Consider the following 15,411-nt stretch of genomic DNA (forward strand, 5'->3'; position numbering starts at 1 on the left):
ACTGATTCCAAGTCAACTGCAGGGCTCATGTGGATAAACAATGATTCACACTCACATTCACAACTATGAACAATTTAAAGTGTTCACTGAGCCGATGGGAACAGCATGCAAACTACACGCAGGAAATGGAATCTGATGCAGAACGTTTGAACTTTTGAGGCGGACGTGCTAATTAGTAAGCCTCTGGGCTGTCTAGTGAAGTCATATGTTTTGTCTTCTTCCCTGCTTTACCCTTGTAGGGGCTGACATTTTGGATAAGCATAATCCTAATGTTCCTGTTAAAGTGTTTCTTGTAAATCGTGGCAGAGGTTTTACAGGAGGATACCCTCATACTTTACCAACGAGCTTGTCCCATTAAGGGTCAGCGCATCGTGCGTTTCCATCTCAAGACTGTCATGCATCCACATTTCTTAGACCAACTGCACTTGGGTCCTCCCTCATGAAATGTATCTCTCATGTGGATTGTTCAAACCATCTAATTCTGTTCTCAAAAACATCTAACCTTGGCTGTTTCTCTGATGAGCCCATTTTTAATCCCATCCAACCTGATCAAGACAAACGAAAATATAAGCGCCTTTCAAAACTCTCAAGTACACTTTACAGTCACAGGAGACGTTTTTCTATGGGTAAGCAGTGGCAGCCAGAAGCGCAAGCATTCACTCAACCCGGAATAAACTCAAATATCAAACTACAGTTTTCAGGGTAAGCCGGTCTTTGGACACACCTCCTATACATTATTTTCTTCCTGGTCAGTTTGGTACTAGGTCTGTTTCCTGTCATCACTGCAGAAGATGAAGTAAATGTTATAGAATTAAAAGCATGCCCTTCTTGACCCAAAGCCGCCGTATTTGCAGACCCTGTTTTTCTCCCCCGACCCACTAGAGGCCCATTGTCTTCATAAAATCAAAATACAGCCATGTCAAATACTATTTGCATTGCATAATAACTAGAACTGAGCATTTGTGGGCCTCGAAATATGAATACACCGCTGCCAAAACGAGTTCATTGCACGCCATGCCTTCAAAATTTCCTTCATGTGTCACAATTGTTCTGTTTGAGACCAATAGGAGGCTCTGTTGAGCTCCTCCCATAGTGGCACACCTGTTGGTCATCATCTCATTGGCAGGTTTACTATTAAATGATTCTCGCCCTGACCACTCTATGTCGAGTCATTGTTTCTGTTTTTGTCATTGCTTTTGTTTTCGTTGGGTTTTGTGTCTTGCTTCAATGGATATTTAATTGTAGCTATGTCATGACATGTTTTCTTTTGTTGTTTTTTTTTGTTTGTTTTGTTTTTGCTTTTGTCATGGAGTTTTTTTTTGTTAATTTAGATTCTTATGTTCAGGACTTTGTTCTGGATTTAGTTTTCTCATGTATTTGTTAATACAATTACTTAAGTCTTACCTGCTTTTGACACCAAGTCACGGCGAAGAAAGTATCAGCCACGTTAACATTAAAATTAGGAAGGCAGTTAGTGTTGTGATGAAGGTAAATTGTCATTCTACTGCCAAGATATTAACTGTAAAGCTGTTTGACAGGAGAAAGGCACCTGTTAGCTGATGGTGCCTCTGAACCATGGATGATGCTGTGGCTTTGATCATTTTTGCCCTTCCTGGAGCTGTGGAAGGTCCACTCCATTATGGTGTTTGAAGAATGTGCAGTGATGAAACAAAGATGTGTCTGACCAAAATAACCAAACATGGAATTTTTGTCGACTGTCACACACTCTAAGGTCTAAGAGGGTATTTCCCTTAGCACAAAACCAGCTGAGCCCATGGAAAACAGGAATGTGATGCAAAACTACATAATAGAGATTTGGACTCCACATCATGGCTTGGGAAGAGGACTATAGAAGGCCTACCTTAGCTGCCGAGTAAACATTACTGAGCGCGATCAGAATTCCCACAGCTACTTGCATTTTATTTATGTGAGACATTCTGAACATAAATATGGATCTATTTGCAGCCATGTAGCATTTTGGATGCCTTTGACCGGGTCAGAGCTCTGCACATTGGGTCAGCCTTGGTTTACTTTCAGGTCACTGATGGGATTTGGGTTTACGAGCAAGAATGAACTACAAGTGTGTGGTTTCTCTCAGGAATATATTGTGCAAATGATTAAAATTAATAAATAAAAACGACTTTGAAGTTGTGTTCAGCTGAAGTCTGAAATGAATATTAAGGCATGCTATCATGTGGGTTTACCTTTGTGGTTCAAAGCTAATACCCATGGAGCACACAGCAGAAGTAACTGGCTAAAATTCACTCAACGGACCAAACCAGACAGCCTTGCTAGGAAATTGAAGTTAGTGACAAATAGAGCTGCTCTACGCTTCACTCTTGAATGGGCTCTCAGTACTTTTCAGATGACAAATTATAAGAAAACAAACAAAACTATCTTGGCAACAAGCCATGGAAGAAACTTGAGACAAGGCTGCACTGTGTTTGTAGTTGTGGGGTTAGTGGTATTATTTTCTGTTATTTGACGTTGGAGGCGCGAACTTTCACATCTTGGAAATTTATTTCTAACTTTTCGCAAGAGAAAGCCTGCAAGAAAATCAATGGCTAGTTATGCTTGAGAGCTATCGTCGTGCCTACTGAGGATGGGCAAAGTATGGCCTGTCATACTCACTTTGTTTCATTTATTCAACCTTTTTTCTCTAAAAAGGAATACATTGTGTTCTCATTTTGGATTTATGTGTCCCATCCAAACATTAGTTTAATGATTCATTATGAATAATTTAATCCAAAATACAATAGTGGCAGGATTGACGAGTTTAATTTCTTCCATCCGGAATTTAATTGAAAACACGGGTATCTGAAATTTGCTTCCTCCAATTAAATGAATACAAATGCCATTAATTCATTCCAGCCTCCCTCAAAAACAAAACTATTGTATCGTCTTTTCTTAAAAAAAGGAACATATTCACCTTATAAAGTATACACTTTAGAAACAACATCATTAAATATTGCACGAGATGAGAAACAAGTAATACATTATGTAAATCATGATGAATGCATCACAATTTGGGTATGTGTGACTTGGCCACTGGATGCATTACATTTGTCCTTGGCATTTGTTATCTCATCTATTGCAATTTGCATTGTGTTTTAGTATTAAGCTCACGGAAAGTAAAGTTTTGTTGATTTTAAATATTCAACATGTAATTATCTTGTTTAGTTTGACCAAAAAATTCAACCGAGAATGGCAATAAACAGTTTGGCACCCCTTTTGGGAAGCACTGCTCATGATCAAATCTATACGCATTTAACAGTTTCTTGTTTTATAGAATTAATTCTATACTGAGGATACACAATATTAACAGACCAATCTGTCAATCCTGAAGGGGGAAAAAAGTGTATTTTAGTCTGTCTGTGATCCAGCATCTGTTGTCGCTTTGAACTCATAACTCAGATATGGCAATACGAAGCAATACATTATTATTTAATAATATTGTGCCGCTAATAATACATTGAGGTAAACACTGAATAGTTGAAATAGGTGGCCATAGAAGAAACATCCCCAAAACTATCATACAATTCAACAGTCTGTCACCCCTTACCTCTTTGGCTCAGTTTGAGTCGAGGGATACTTTGTTTGAAGCTCGCTCCAAGCGGGAGGATGGCCAACAACATCAATCCCACTAATGGGACTCCTGGATGGGATAGCACCCTGTTCCTGCTGTTTTGGCTGCCATAATTGCTGCCAGACATGCAGCACTGAGCCCCATCTTCATTTAGACTTGGACCGCAAGAGCCTACTTTCGTCATGGCGCGTGGATGGATTTGGTTTCCACTCTGTGCTGCCCTGGAGGAAGAACAGGGCATCGGATGAAACCAGGGAGGAGCAATCAGGAGTGCGTGCGTGCGTGCGTGCGTGCGTGCGTGTGTGTGTGTGTGTGTGTGTGTGTGTGTGTGTGTGTGTGTGCGTATGTGTGTGTGTGTGCCCTTGTGTGTATGTGCATGAGTGTGTGTGTGTGTGTGTGTGTGTGTGTGTGTGTGTGTGTGTGTGTGTGTGTGTGTGTGCGCGTGTTTGTCGATTCTCAGTCCATTGGAGAACATGTACACACACTTGTGTTTGTGACCACCGAGCCGCTTCACCATGGAGCCCTGCAGGCATTTCGCCCTTTCTCCTCAACCATCCTACCTCTCAGCTCTTTCCTTTTGTCTTGCCTTTAAACCTGTTTGCTCACAACAAAGGTCAGCCCCACAAAATAAGTTACACTCTGCTTTCAGTCACTCTCACCCTTCACTCTCTGCTTTTCATCCAGATAACTAATTTAATGCTTTGCCTGCAATAGTTGGCAAAAGTTCAGAGCAGTTGCCATTGACACTGTCAGTTCCTCCTGTACGGTTAAAATGATGAAAAGACGTTTTGCTCCTCACTGAAGAGCTTCGTCAGTGAACTAAAGTTATGCTGGTAACTGGCCCTATGGACAGAGGTGGAGGTGCCATACCTCTGCTCTAAGAGGCCCCTGCTTTGAGGTTGGGAGAGAAGTGGACTACTCCCTGAAGCTAATTGGATTGGATTGGATTTGCCTTTATTCCAATCTGATTACTTATTTTATTCTGTCTTTGTATGAGGAGCGAAACGTCCGACACCTTCAAAGAAGTACAGATGCCAGCTGAAGAAACATTTTTATTGATGGACCACTCCTCTACGACTGAGAGCCAACACAGATATACGGTTGAAAAAAAATCATAAAAATGCTACCTGTAATGGGTTTCGGACACACCGATATTTGATCAGACTTAGAGGTTGAATGATCCGTATTCACCGGGCCACTCACGATTACTCTACTTTTTTTCTGACAAAACAAATGAGTGAACATGAGGTGATGGTAAAACAGTTGTGATACCGAGAAGTAGGAATGGGGAAGATTAATCAATAACAGCATAAAAGAATGAAGTCACATTTATAATATGTGCACCTAAAATTTTTAGTTTAAACTGTCATAGATACATTATTATTGGACATTTGTGCCAGAATAAGAGAAAAAGTGTGGGATGGGCGCCTTCATCTGCAAAATGAGATATGCAGTGGTCGATCTTTTCACAAATCTTAAAAGAGAACAAGGCATCATACATCAGCGCTTGATGGAACAGATCTCATCATAATATCTCTGCAGCTCAAAGTTGCCTGGACGAAGACAGCAGTTGCGAAACACACATTGTCTTTCTGTATTACTGAGGGTAAAATGTTGCCAGGGGGTTGCAAATGTGGCAATGACGCCCTTCAAACCCCTGCATCCAAGCAAGGATGACAAGCCTTTGGAGTTTGTTTTTTTTTCCCAATAAAAAAAATACCTCAAGATGTGACAGGCTCACCCAAGACAAAAACAAGTACCGGGTTCCAAAAATACATTTTGCCTTTTGTATTCCATAATTTATTTTTCACCCTTTCAGGGAACAGTGGTTACTACAGTGGATAGATAATCACATTACCTGGTTACAGGTTATCATTATTACAGGGGTTGATTGTTCCTATGCTTTGATATGTCTTGACATAAACATGATCAGTTGTCTAAGAAAGACTGTGGACTGCTGTGCTACGTTATTCATCCAAACACAACATAATTATCAAGGATCATTTGAACAAGATGGTCAAGAACTCCAGTAAATTGCTTTGCAATGTAACCGTTCTGAATCCTGTTTTCTTTGTTGTTGTTTTCCAGACTTCATTGTTGTCATTTGAGATTCAAAGGATTGAAATGAAAGGAAGTCAGTTTTGGGAAGCCAAAAATCCGGGAATTATAAGGAATTATGGGGACTACAGGGGAAAAAAAGAATCATAATACACTAATTGGGGAGGGATGAACACACGCATGCTGGCGAGTTGTGGACTATGGTATATAGGGCCTTAAAAGGTGATGAGGTCAAAAGACAAATAAAAATGCAATTTATTGATAAAATGGGCAGTTCTTAATTGCATGGCTGATGGGATATATTATCTTTGTGATTGAATCAAGTGATATACTTAAATTGAACAACAGTGCAGCCAAAATCAACAAGGTTTGAAGCAGCAGAGATCAATAAAAAGACCGCTGGAGTTTGCACTGAACTGTGATGTTTCATTATAAAAATGTCTATCAACTGACTGTGAATCACAGACTGCCAAAACTCATCTGAATTGATGCCGTCAAACACTTTTACACAGGCTATACATTTCACATTACTGCTCAATTGTTTGGTCTTGACTCTGTGAATTCTCATATTGACGTCTCCAAATGGCAGCAGAGCAACTGTTTTCCACTTCAAGAAAGGAGTAGAAGCAGCAGATTGTGTGTAATGTATTGAATTACCAAGTTTGATTACACACCCGCCGGGTTGATAAAAACGGAGTTCCAGCTCATTTTATAGCCATATGAGCTACTAATTAACCCAGCAATAATGAAGTGCTTCATGAACCTCAGGAAGCACCCTTGTGCTCCCCTTTAGCTGTTTATCCTTGATCCCTTCCCACTTTCCACCTCTTGTAACATAATTAGCCTCTCAACAAAATTCAAGGCAAACAAATACAGTAAAGTCTCGTTATATCGATATTCAAGGGAGTACGAACAATATCGATATAACTGGGACTATCGATATATCCGACCCTGTTTGCATGTAATTTTCTCCGTGCGTGCATAGAAATAGTATCGATATAACCAAGACTATCGATATATCCGATATCGATATAACGAGACTTTACTGTAGTGATGATGTAGTGCATGTATCATGACAACCAAGAATGCGGCTTCTGCTTGGAGTTACTGGAAATATTGTATTCTTTGTGGTGTTCTTTTGTCAAACCCATTCTAAAGGACATGAAATTCTGAGTGAATTCATTCGTTCACAGCCACGATCAAAAGATTACTACAATGTTCAATGGCATGTTGGCGAGAGTACACATTCCCCACACTTGACTTTTTAATTTATTTTCTGTGTCTTGTCTGGCCGTCTGCGGTTTGAAATTTGAGTCATTTACACTGTGCAAGGACTATGGTATCAGGAGCACTGAGATTGAAACGGAGATTAGACCCCGATAAAGATATGTTTATTTTAGATGACAATTTGAGGCACCTTAACACCATCTGGGGTTACAAACTTGAGCTGTGTCTGGCAGATGGCCGATCACCAGTGTTTGACAGAGGGTGGAATTTCAGTGGGAAACATCCATCCATTTTCTGTACCGCTTATTCCTCATTAGGGTCGCGGGGGGGTGCTGGAGCCTATCTCTGCTGTCTTCAGGCACTAGGCTGGTTGCCAGCCAATCGCAGGGCACACAAAGATGTACAACAGTCACTCTCACACTCGCACCTAGGGACAATTTGGAGTGGCCAATCTGCCTGCCATGCATGTTTTTGGAGTGTGGGAGGAAACCGGAGGACCAGGTAAAAACCCACGCCGGCACGGGGAGAACGGGACGCGAACCGGCACCCTCTGCACTGTGAATCCGGTGTGCTAACCACTCGACTACCGGGCCGCCCTCCCAGTGGGAAACTTGTTGCGCTTAGAAATACATTTTCCACTCAGGGACCAACACAAGTTTCAGTTTTGTAAATATTTCTCCAGGCTACCGCGCACCAATCAGTTGCCAGAAAACAAAGGATCAGACACTTTGGTGGCACACCCTAAGGGCATAATATTGCGAGTTCACTATACGTGATGCTCAATTTCCAAACTTGTTTGAAGTTTTGATTCCTGAATTAAAAAAAAATGACAGTAAAACTTTTTAGAGATGTTGCTCTTGAAGTAAAAGCACAAACTGTTCAGCTGGTTTTCAGCACCTCAAAATATTGTCAGAATGTATATAAAGGCCAACACAGGACATTTTTTGTTGTTAGATTATGTTTAGTTGTGTTTGATTTTATGTCCGCTTGTGTGCCTGTTTCATGTCTTGTTCATTTTTAGCAGTCATCATCAACGTGGTCCCTTGTATAAACTAATAGCTCCCTCCATCCACTCGTGTCTTGTCCAGGTGTGTCTCGTTTTCTCATTATTTGGCTTGTATTTAGGTTGCATTCGGAGTGCCGGCATATCGGATTCCAATGAGATTTCCCCTCAAAACCGTAAGGCTGACAATCCCCACATTTTTTAACAAGTATCCAAATGGGATTTGGCCAAGTTTAGACTGGGTCAGATTACTGTCCCACCTGACGGATTGCTGCAGCAAAAATGTCGGAACAGAGGTGTCATCCAGCATGTCTTCTGTTGGACGTCATCGGTCCTTACTCAGACGTCCACCGTACTTGCCCCAATTCCCTCCCTTCGATGAATCGATTTGGCCATTTGTGGGTGGTTTCTTCCATGGCCCATGCACTCACCTTCAGCCACTGTTTTTTTCTAGGAACCTGAAAATGAATATCCATTGAAGGGAAATACATTTTAGTTAACTGTTTAGAAGTACAATGACCACCTTGTTTACTGTCAACTGTGTCTTTCATCCATCCATCCATCTCAAAATCAAACATCCTTGGTTTCAATCTTGATTCTCTTTGAGGGATTGGCATTCTCCCTGTACAAAGAAAGAAAAGAGAGGTCTGCATGTCATCTTCCTCGACCTGGCCAATGCCTTTGGCTCAGTTCCCCATAACGTTCTCTGGGAATCCTTCAACTTCTTCCATGTTCCATTACCCATTACTGCCTTGGTAAAAGCCTACTTCGAAGACCTGCAACTGTGCTTCACAAAATCTGACTTCATAACATCATGGCAGGTTGTACGATTTCACCCCTGGCCTTCACAATGGCCATGGAGGTCATCATCAGGGCCTCAAGGTGGGGGGTGAGCGAACCAGGAATGGGATCCACCTCCCACCTATCCGGGCATACATGGATGACACGACCACATTGACCACTACTGCAGCTTGCACCAGGCAGGTACTTGGAAAACTGCAGGAAAATATCAAATGGGCCCGGATGAAAATCAAGCCGAACAAGTCACATGGCATCTCAATAGTCAAGGGAGAGCTAAAAAATGTGAAGTTTTGCATTGGTGATGACCCATTACCAATGGTGTCTGAGGAACCGGTCAAAAGCCTGGGCAGGTGGTACAATGCAAGCCTAAGAGACAAAGATCAAGTGCAGCAACTAAAGCAGGACATCACCAATAATCTGGAATACATCAACAACACTCCACAGAGATGGAACGAGCCATCAATAGATATGTGAAAAGATGGTTTGGTGTTCCACGCTGTCTGTCCAACATCAGCCTCTATGGCAAAGGTGTCCTTGAGCTTCCAATCACAAGCTTAACCCCCCCCCCCCCCCCCCCCCCCCCATCAACTGGACGGAAATGAAAGCCTGGAGAAGAGAAAGCTCAGCTGGAGGGGTCTCTGGGATATTGGGCAAGCAACATCAGCTTCATCATCAGAGCTATCAATGATGTGCACCCATCTTCAAAAAACCTCCACCAATGGTATGGCGAAGATCCAACCTGTGACCTCTGTCGAAGTCCAGGAACTCTCAAACACATCCTGACCGGTTGTAATACCAACTTCACACAAGGCCGTTACACCTGGAGGCACAACCAGGTCCTGAAGAGTTTGGCAGTTGTCCTTGAGAGCAAGAGGAATACAATCAACTCCTTGCCAACGAGACATTTCATGTTCCATCTGAATTCAGCATTCGGATCATAGCTTTTTAATTGCTTCTTTAACCTTTTGACATGGGACCTGATTACAGGATCTGTTGTAAAACATTTACTGCCTTTTTCTCTTCAATATTCGTTGTACAAATGCATTTCAAAGTATTTCTCACATGGTACAAATGCACATTGTTAAGGAAGACTGCTTTGAAAGACTTTAAAACTGGCATAAAAACACCAGTTTTGTGGCCTCGTGGCGGCCCTGCCTTTTCACTGAGCCGTGAACTCACATCGACTCACAGGGGAGATGCATGCTTGCTCAAACGCAATGTTACCAAAAAGAAAACAAAACAAAAACTAAGAAAAAAATAAATGTAATGGGTGACTGGCCATTGCCAAGAAAAACAAAGAACATCTCAAGAGATAGGAACTATTTACCATGTTGTTACGTCTGCTCTGTGGCAGGGACTCGACAAATCGCCTGGCTAATTCACCCTGTCATGGTGAGATTGAGGGATGCGATAATGCCGTCCTCCACAGGGCACCTGGGTTCTCACTAACTGCCTCATCAGGGGTGGTCTGTGTCTGCGATTTCCCATGGCCATACCGCTTCACCGCCATCTGCTGTTTGACAACCTGCACCGGGAAATGCCCTTCAGAAAAGTTTGTCCACTCGTAATTGCTGGACTACATTTTAGGATCGTTAAGAATGAACCAATGGCTAAACACTCCTTGCCTTTTTGATGTTACGGTCAACCTGAGTATGTGAGCGGGTTATAAAAGGGGTGGATGGTTATTTTTTTTATTTTTCACGTGAGAAACTGGAGTGGTTGTTTGTTTCAATATGCTGACTTCTAATTTGTTCAATCTTAATTGAATGTGTCAATACAAAGGATGAAATTGTATTGTTTTTACACAATTCACATTTGCTTTGGATGTTTATATTCATCATCGATTGGAACATTTTTCAACGTATATTGTCCATCTTATCTATGGAATTCTGGTTTGTGAACATATGTATTGAGAACAACTCCTCGATGGTGGTTTACGTGGTTTGGATTTGAGATCAGCACAGCTTCTCGGGGGGGATAAAGATTGGGGGGTGATATTGGCTTGTCACATCATTTATGTGGCAAAGAATACCAACATGCAAGTCGGACACGTTTAGACACTTCAGACTCAAACATACATTCACTGTAGGACATAAAGTATATATTATAAACGGGTATAAACAGAGTATGTGTCTTGTTAGGTTGTTGAAAATATGGTTCATGTTCATGATGAAGAAACAAATGACAATGTTCATGGCGTAAAAGACCAACACCACATAAAGCAGGAACTGTTGTTAAACCCAAGTTATGCAGTGAGTCAGCATTTGTTTATTTGATTAGTAAATGGAATCAAAGGCCCTTTCTGAATCTTGTTTTTGTTGTCTGACAATTTGTCGGGGTCACAAAACGTAGAAAAAGGCATGGGGGATGTTTATTCTCACCAAAAAAAAAACACATTTCCTGACTTTTTTTGTCAAAAACCGGGGGCTTTTGACAAAAACCCATGATCTGCTGCTTATTGCTATAAACTAGAAAAATCTGGGAAGAAAACATTCATTCTAATGGGAAAAGTAAGTACTGTATCCTATTTCTGATAGTGGGTGAGGTGCTTCGAGTGTCACAGAGCACTTTTGTCCAGTTCTTAATATACAGTGTCTATCAAAATATGATAAAACAGCTGACAATATTAGTAACACTGCTTTGAAAACAGCTAAGATAAATTTAATTCATCGGTGTTAAAAAATCATATTGATGTATATGTACATCTTTTTTCCTTCCATTCTTAACATACAGAACATTAACCTTTTAAAAGGAACCTACTATACTATATTTGCCATTCCCAGGAGGGACTGACCCCATTGAGGCTGGGCGGTAGAGATAATAGATGCATGGACGGTCATGGCTCCCAAATTATTATTAGTACATTTCCACTTCCCCTCTCCACTGCGCAGGAAGCGAGAATGTGGCAAAACCACAGATGCGGTCACTTCGCTGGGGGAAAAAAAGGGAGATTAGCTGCTGTTGTTTGATATAAACACACAGTAGCTCTAAAAAAAGAGACAAATACAAAACTGTAGCTTTTTATAGTGTTCTGACCATATTTATTTTTCTCCAAATATTGGATGTAAAACACCCAATCAGAGAAACAAATAGCTTGAAAGTTTTTTTTTTTGCTATCTATTTCTTCAAAATTGCAGTCTTTGCAATTGCTTGCTAGAAATAGAAACACGTCTGAATAAAAATGAATAAAGGTACCACATATTTATACTTTAAGTTTGATTTTAACTTCATTGAGACTTTACGGTCAGTTAATGCTGATGGAGGTGTCAGACTTTGCCCGGGTCGACATTGTAAAGTGGCCCCACGTCAGTGTCTGGATTTAAATCTGCCACGGACGTCATTGGGTTTGTTTACCGTTGTCACCCCCTGCCCATGTGCAGGCTGCTTTGCCAAAGATAACAGTGGGCACCCCAGGCCGAGGCTGCCAGGAAACACTCGAGTTTGTTTAATTCACATGGCACGGAACTGTGAGCTTCTCGACTCCTGCTGTCACTCTCCATCTATTTTATTGACTCCCCAACTGGATAGACTTTGTCTTTTTTTTCTACTTTCATTCCTTTCATCACTTTGCTGCTGTGAAATGTAAATTTCTCCACTGTGAGACGAATAAAGGCATATCCAATCCAATCCAAATTACACCAGAGGGCTATTTTTTTGGCGTCTCGTTGTGCGATAGCTACCCTGCTACCCTATTTTTTATTAGAACAGGGTTTACTGAAAAAAGTTCGAATTTGTTTTTGGTCCACTGATGGAATGTTATCATATAGGCCTTTAGACCATGTGGTCAGATCATGGAATTTGGGAAGCAAAAAGTCAAGCAATGTCTCATTAGGCACCACTAGTAAACAAACCCTGCTTGTCATTTGACTAAGGCATTGAAGACGGGAAATGGTTTAAATCGTGATTTTCACCCTCTTCTATCTGCTGCCATGAAGTGGATATGTAAAGCATCAGTTGACAAGGAGATTTCAAAAAGGCACGCAGATTCAGAAACAGATGGTGTGGAAACTCAGAAACAGATTACTGGGTTCATTGAGGGCTTGCTTCTTTTGTTCAGTTGCTTGAATTAATAGCAGACAGGACAGACACACAGTCATTGCCTTATATTTGGACTCAATACATGAAGACAATCCAAATAATCACTTTTTCATCCACACCTGTATGAAAATTAAAATCTTTTGAAGGGGCGACTGCGCCTCTACCACCTCGGTCAAACTATTTACGCCATACCTTCAGTTCATCCGCCTCACCTAAATGTTCTGCTGGAATACAGTCATTTTATTTAAAAAAATGAGACAAACTTGTTTTCAATGAATGAAACACACATTTAGTCATTGTTTTCAGATCAGGTCAGCAGGGGTCATGTTTTGCCATCTGCAATACACTGCAATACGCTGGTGCTTATTGTTTACACACATCATGAAAAGGGCCTAAGGTACCATTAATATTCACACCTTTATGGTTGTATTGCTCAGGTATATATACGTCACCCATTCCATACACGTGATCACCCATTCTTCCGTCATGAGTTTATTGGTCTCTAGTTAATCATACAAGCCGAAAAACATTAGCACCCATTGACAGCCACGGATTAAATTTATTTTAGCTGTTTTCAAAGCACTGTTACTAATATTGTCAGCTGTTTTATCATATTTTGATAGACACTGTATATTAAGAACTGGACAAAAGTGCTCGGTGACACTCGAAGCACCTTACCCACTATCAGAAATAGGATACAGTACTTACTTTTCCCATTAGAACGAATGTTTTCTTCACAGATTTTTTCTAGTTCATAGCAATAAGCAGCAGATCATGGGTTTTTGTCAAAAGCCCCCGGTTTTTGACAAAAAAAGTCAGGAAATGTGTTTTTTTTTTGGTGAGAATAAACATCCCCCATGCCTTTTTTTTTTTACGTTTTGTGACCCCGCCAAATTGTCAGACAACAAAAACAAGATTCAGAAAGGGCATTTGATTCCATTTACTAATCAAATAAACAAATGCTGACTCACTGCATAACTTGGGTTTAACAACAGTTCCTGCTTTATGTGGTGTTGGTCTTTTACGCCATGAACATTGTCATTTGTTTCTTCATCATGAACATGAACCATATTTTCAACAACCTAACAAGACACATACTCTGTTTATACCTGTTTATAATACTATATACTTTATGTCCTACAGTGAATGTATGTTTGAGTCTGAAGTGTCTAAACGTGTCCGACTTGCATGTTGGTATTCTTTGCCACATAAATGATGTGACAAGCCAATATCACCCCCCAATCTTTATCCCCCCCGAGAAGCTGTGCTGATCTCAAATCCAAACCACGTAAACCACCATCGAGGAGTTGTTCTCAATACAGATGTTCACAAACCAGAATTCCATAGATAAGATGGACAATATACGTTGAAAAAAGTTCCAATCGATGATGAATATAAACATCCAAAGCAAATGTGAATTGTGTAAAAACAATACAATTTCATCCTTTGCATTGACACATTCAATTAAGATTGAACAAATTAGAAGTCAGCATATTGAAACAAACAACCACTCCAGTTTCTCACGTGAAAAATAAAAGAAATAACCATCCACCCCTTTTATAACCCGCTCACATACTCAGGTTGACCGTAACATCAAAAAGGCAAGGAGTGTTTGGCCATTGGTTCATTCTTAATGATCCTAAAATGTAGTCCAGCAATTACGAGTGGACAAACTTTTCTGAAGGACATTTCCCGGTGCAGGTTGTCAAACAGCAGATGGCGGTGAAGCGGTGTGGCCATGGGAAATCGCAGACACAGACCACCCCTAATGAGGCAGTTAGTGACAACCCAGGTGCCCTGTGGAGGACGGCATTATCGCATCCCTCAATCTCACCATGACAGGGTGAATTAGCCGGGCGATTTGTCGAGTCCCTGCCACAGAGCAGACGTAACAACGTGGTAAATAGTTCCTACCTCTTGAGATGTTCTTTGTTTTTCTTGGCAATGGCCAGTCACCCATTACATTTATTTTTTTGTTAGTTTTTGTTTTGTTTTCTTTTTGGTAACATTGCGTTTGAGCAAGCATGCATCTCCCCTGTGAGTCGATGTGAGTTCACGGCTCAGTGAAAAGGCAGGGCCGCCACGAGGCCACAAAACTGGTGTTTTTATGCCAGTTTTAAAGTCTTTCAAGGCAGTCTTCCTTAACAATGTGCATTTGTACCATGTGAGAAATACTTTGAAATGCATTTGTACAACGAATATTGAAGAGAAAAAGGCAGTAAATGTTTTACAACAGATCCTGTAATCAGGTCCCATGTCAAAAGGTTAAAGAAGCAATTAAAAAGCTATGATCCGAATGCTGAATTCAGATGGAACAAGAAATGTCTCATCTCCCAGCATGTCTCACATGCGTTTATTTGACGGGGAACTCCACTGGGGTTCCTTTGTGAAGAGGAGGGGCTCCTACTTCTACAGGAAAAAAAAGAATGAATGAATATCACGAATCAATCAAATGGCTTTGTAATTTTGGCTGATAAATGCTGTCTTGATCTACAACTGTTTAAAACATCAATACATTCACCTGATACTCCAACTTCCTTAGTTCTCCAAGCATACTAATTTCTGGCTCGATACTGGTGATATTTTTTTTTATTATTATGGCGTTGAAATGGGAAGCGGTTTCCTCAGGGCAGTTTCATCCTTCCTCCACTTTCTCGTCATTCTGAGCACACATTATTACAATGTTTGTACAATACCT

General features: G+C 40.9%; 1 protein-coding gene across 1 annotated transcript in view; it reads right to left on the reverse strand.

The window, feature by feature from the left end:
* The window catches only part of sema3d (sema domain, immunoglobulin domain (Ig), short basic domain, secreted, (semaphorin) 3D), a 72,326-nt gene that overhangs the window by 48,207 nt on the left and 8,708 nt on the right, over positions 1 to 15,411 (reverse strand). Inside the window, exons 2-3 of the mRNA XM_088996873.1 lie at positions 8,135 to 8,332; positions 3,563 to 3,807 (exon numbers count right to left, since the gene is read on the reverse strand). Coding sequence (XP_088852999.1) covers positions 3,563 to 3,807; positions 8,135 to 8,184 — 295 coding nt within the window. The 5' untranslated portion in view covers positions 8,185 to 8,332. The remainder of the gene's footprint in view (positions 1 to 3,562; positions 3,808 to 8,134; positions 8,333 to 15,411) is intronic.

The sequence above is a fragment of the Hippocampus bargibanti genome, linkage group LG05, assembly GCF_051943395.1.
Source record: "Hippocampus bargibanti isolate YZ-2025 linkage group LG05, ASM5194339v1, whole genome shotgun sequence".
NCBI classification, from domain to species: Eukaryota; Metazoa; Chordata; class Actinopteri; order Syngnathiformes; family Syngnathidae; genus Hippocampus; species Hippocampus bargibanti.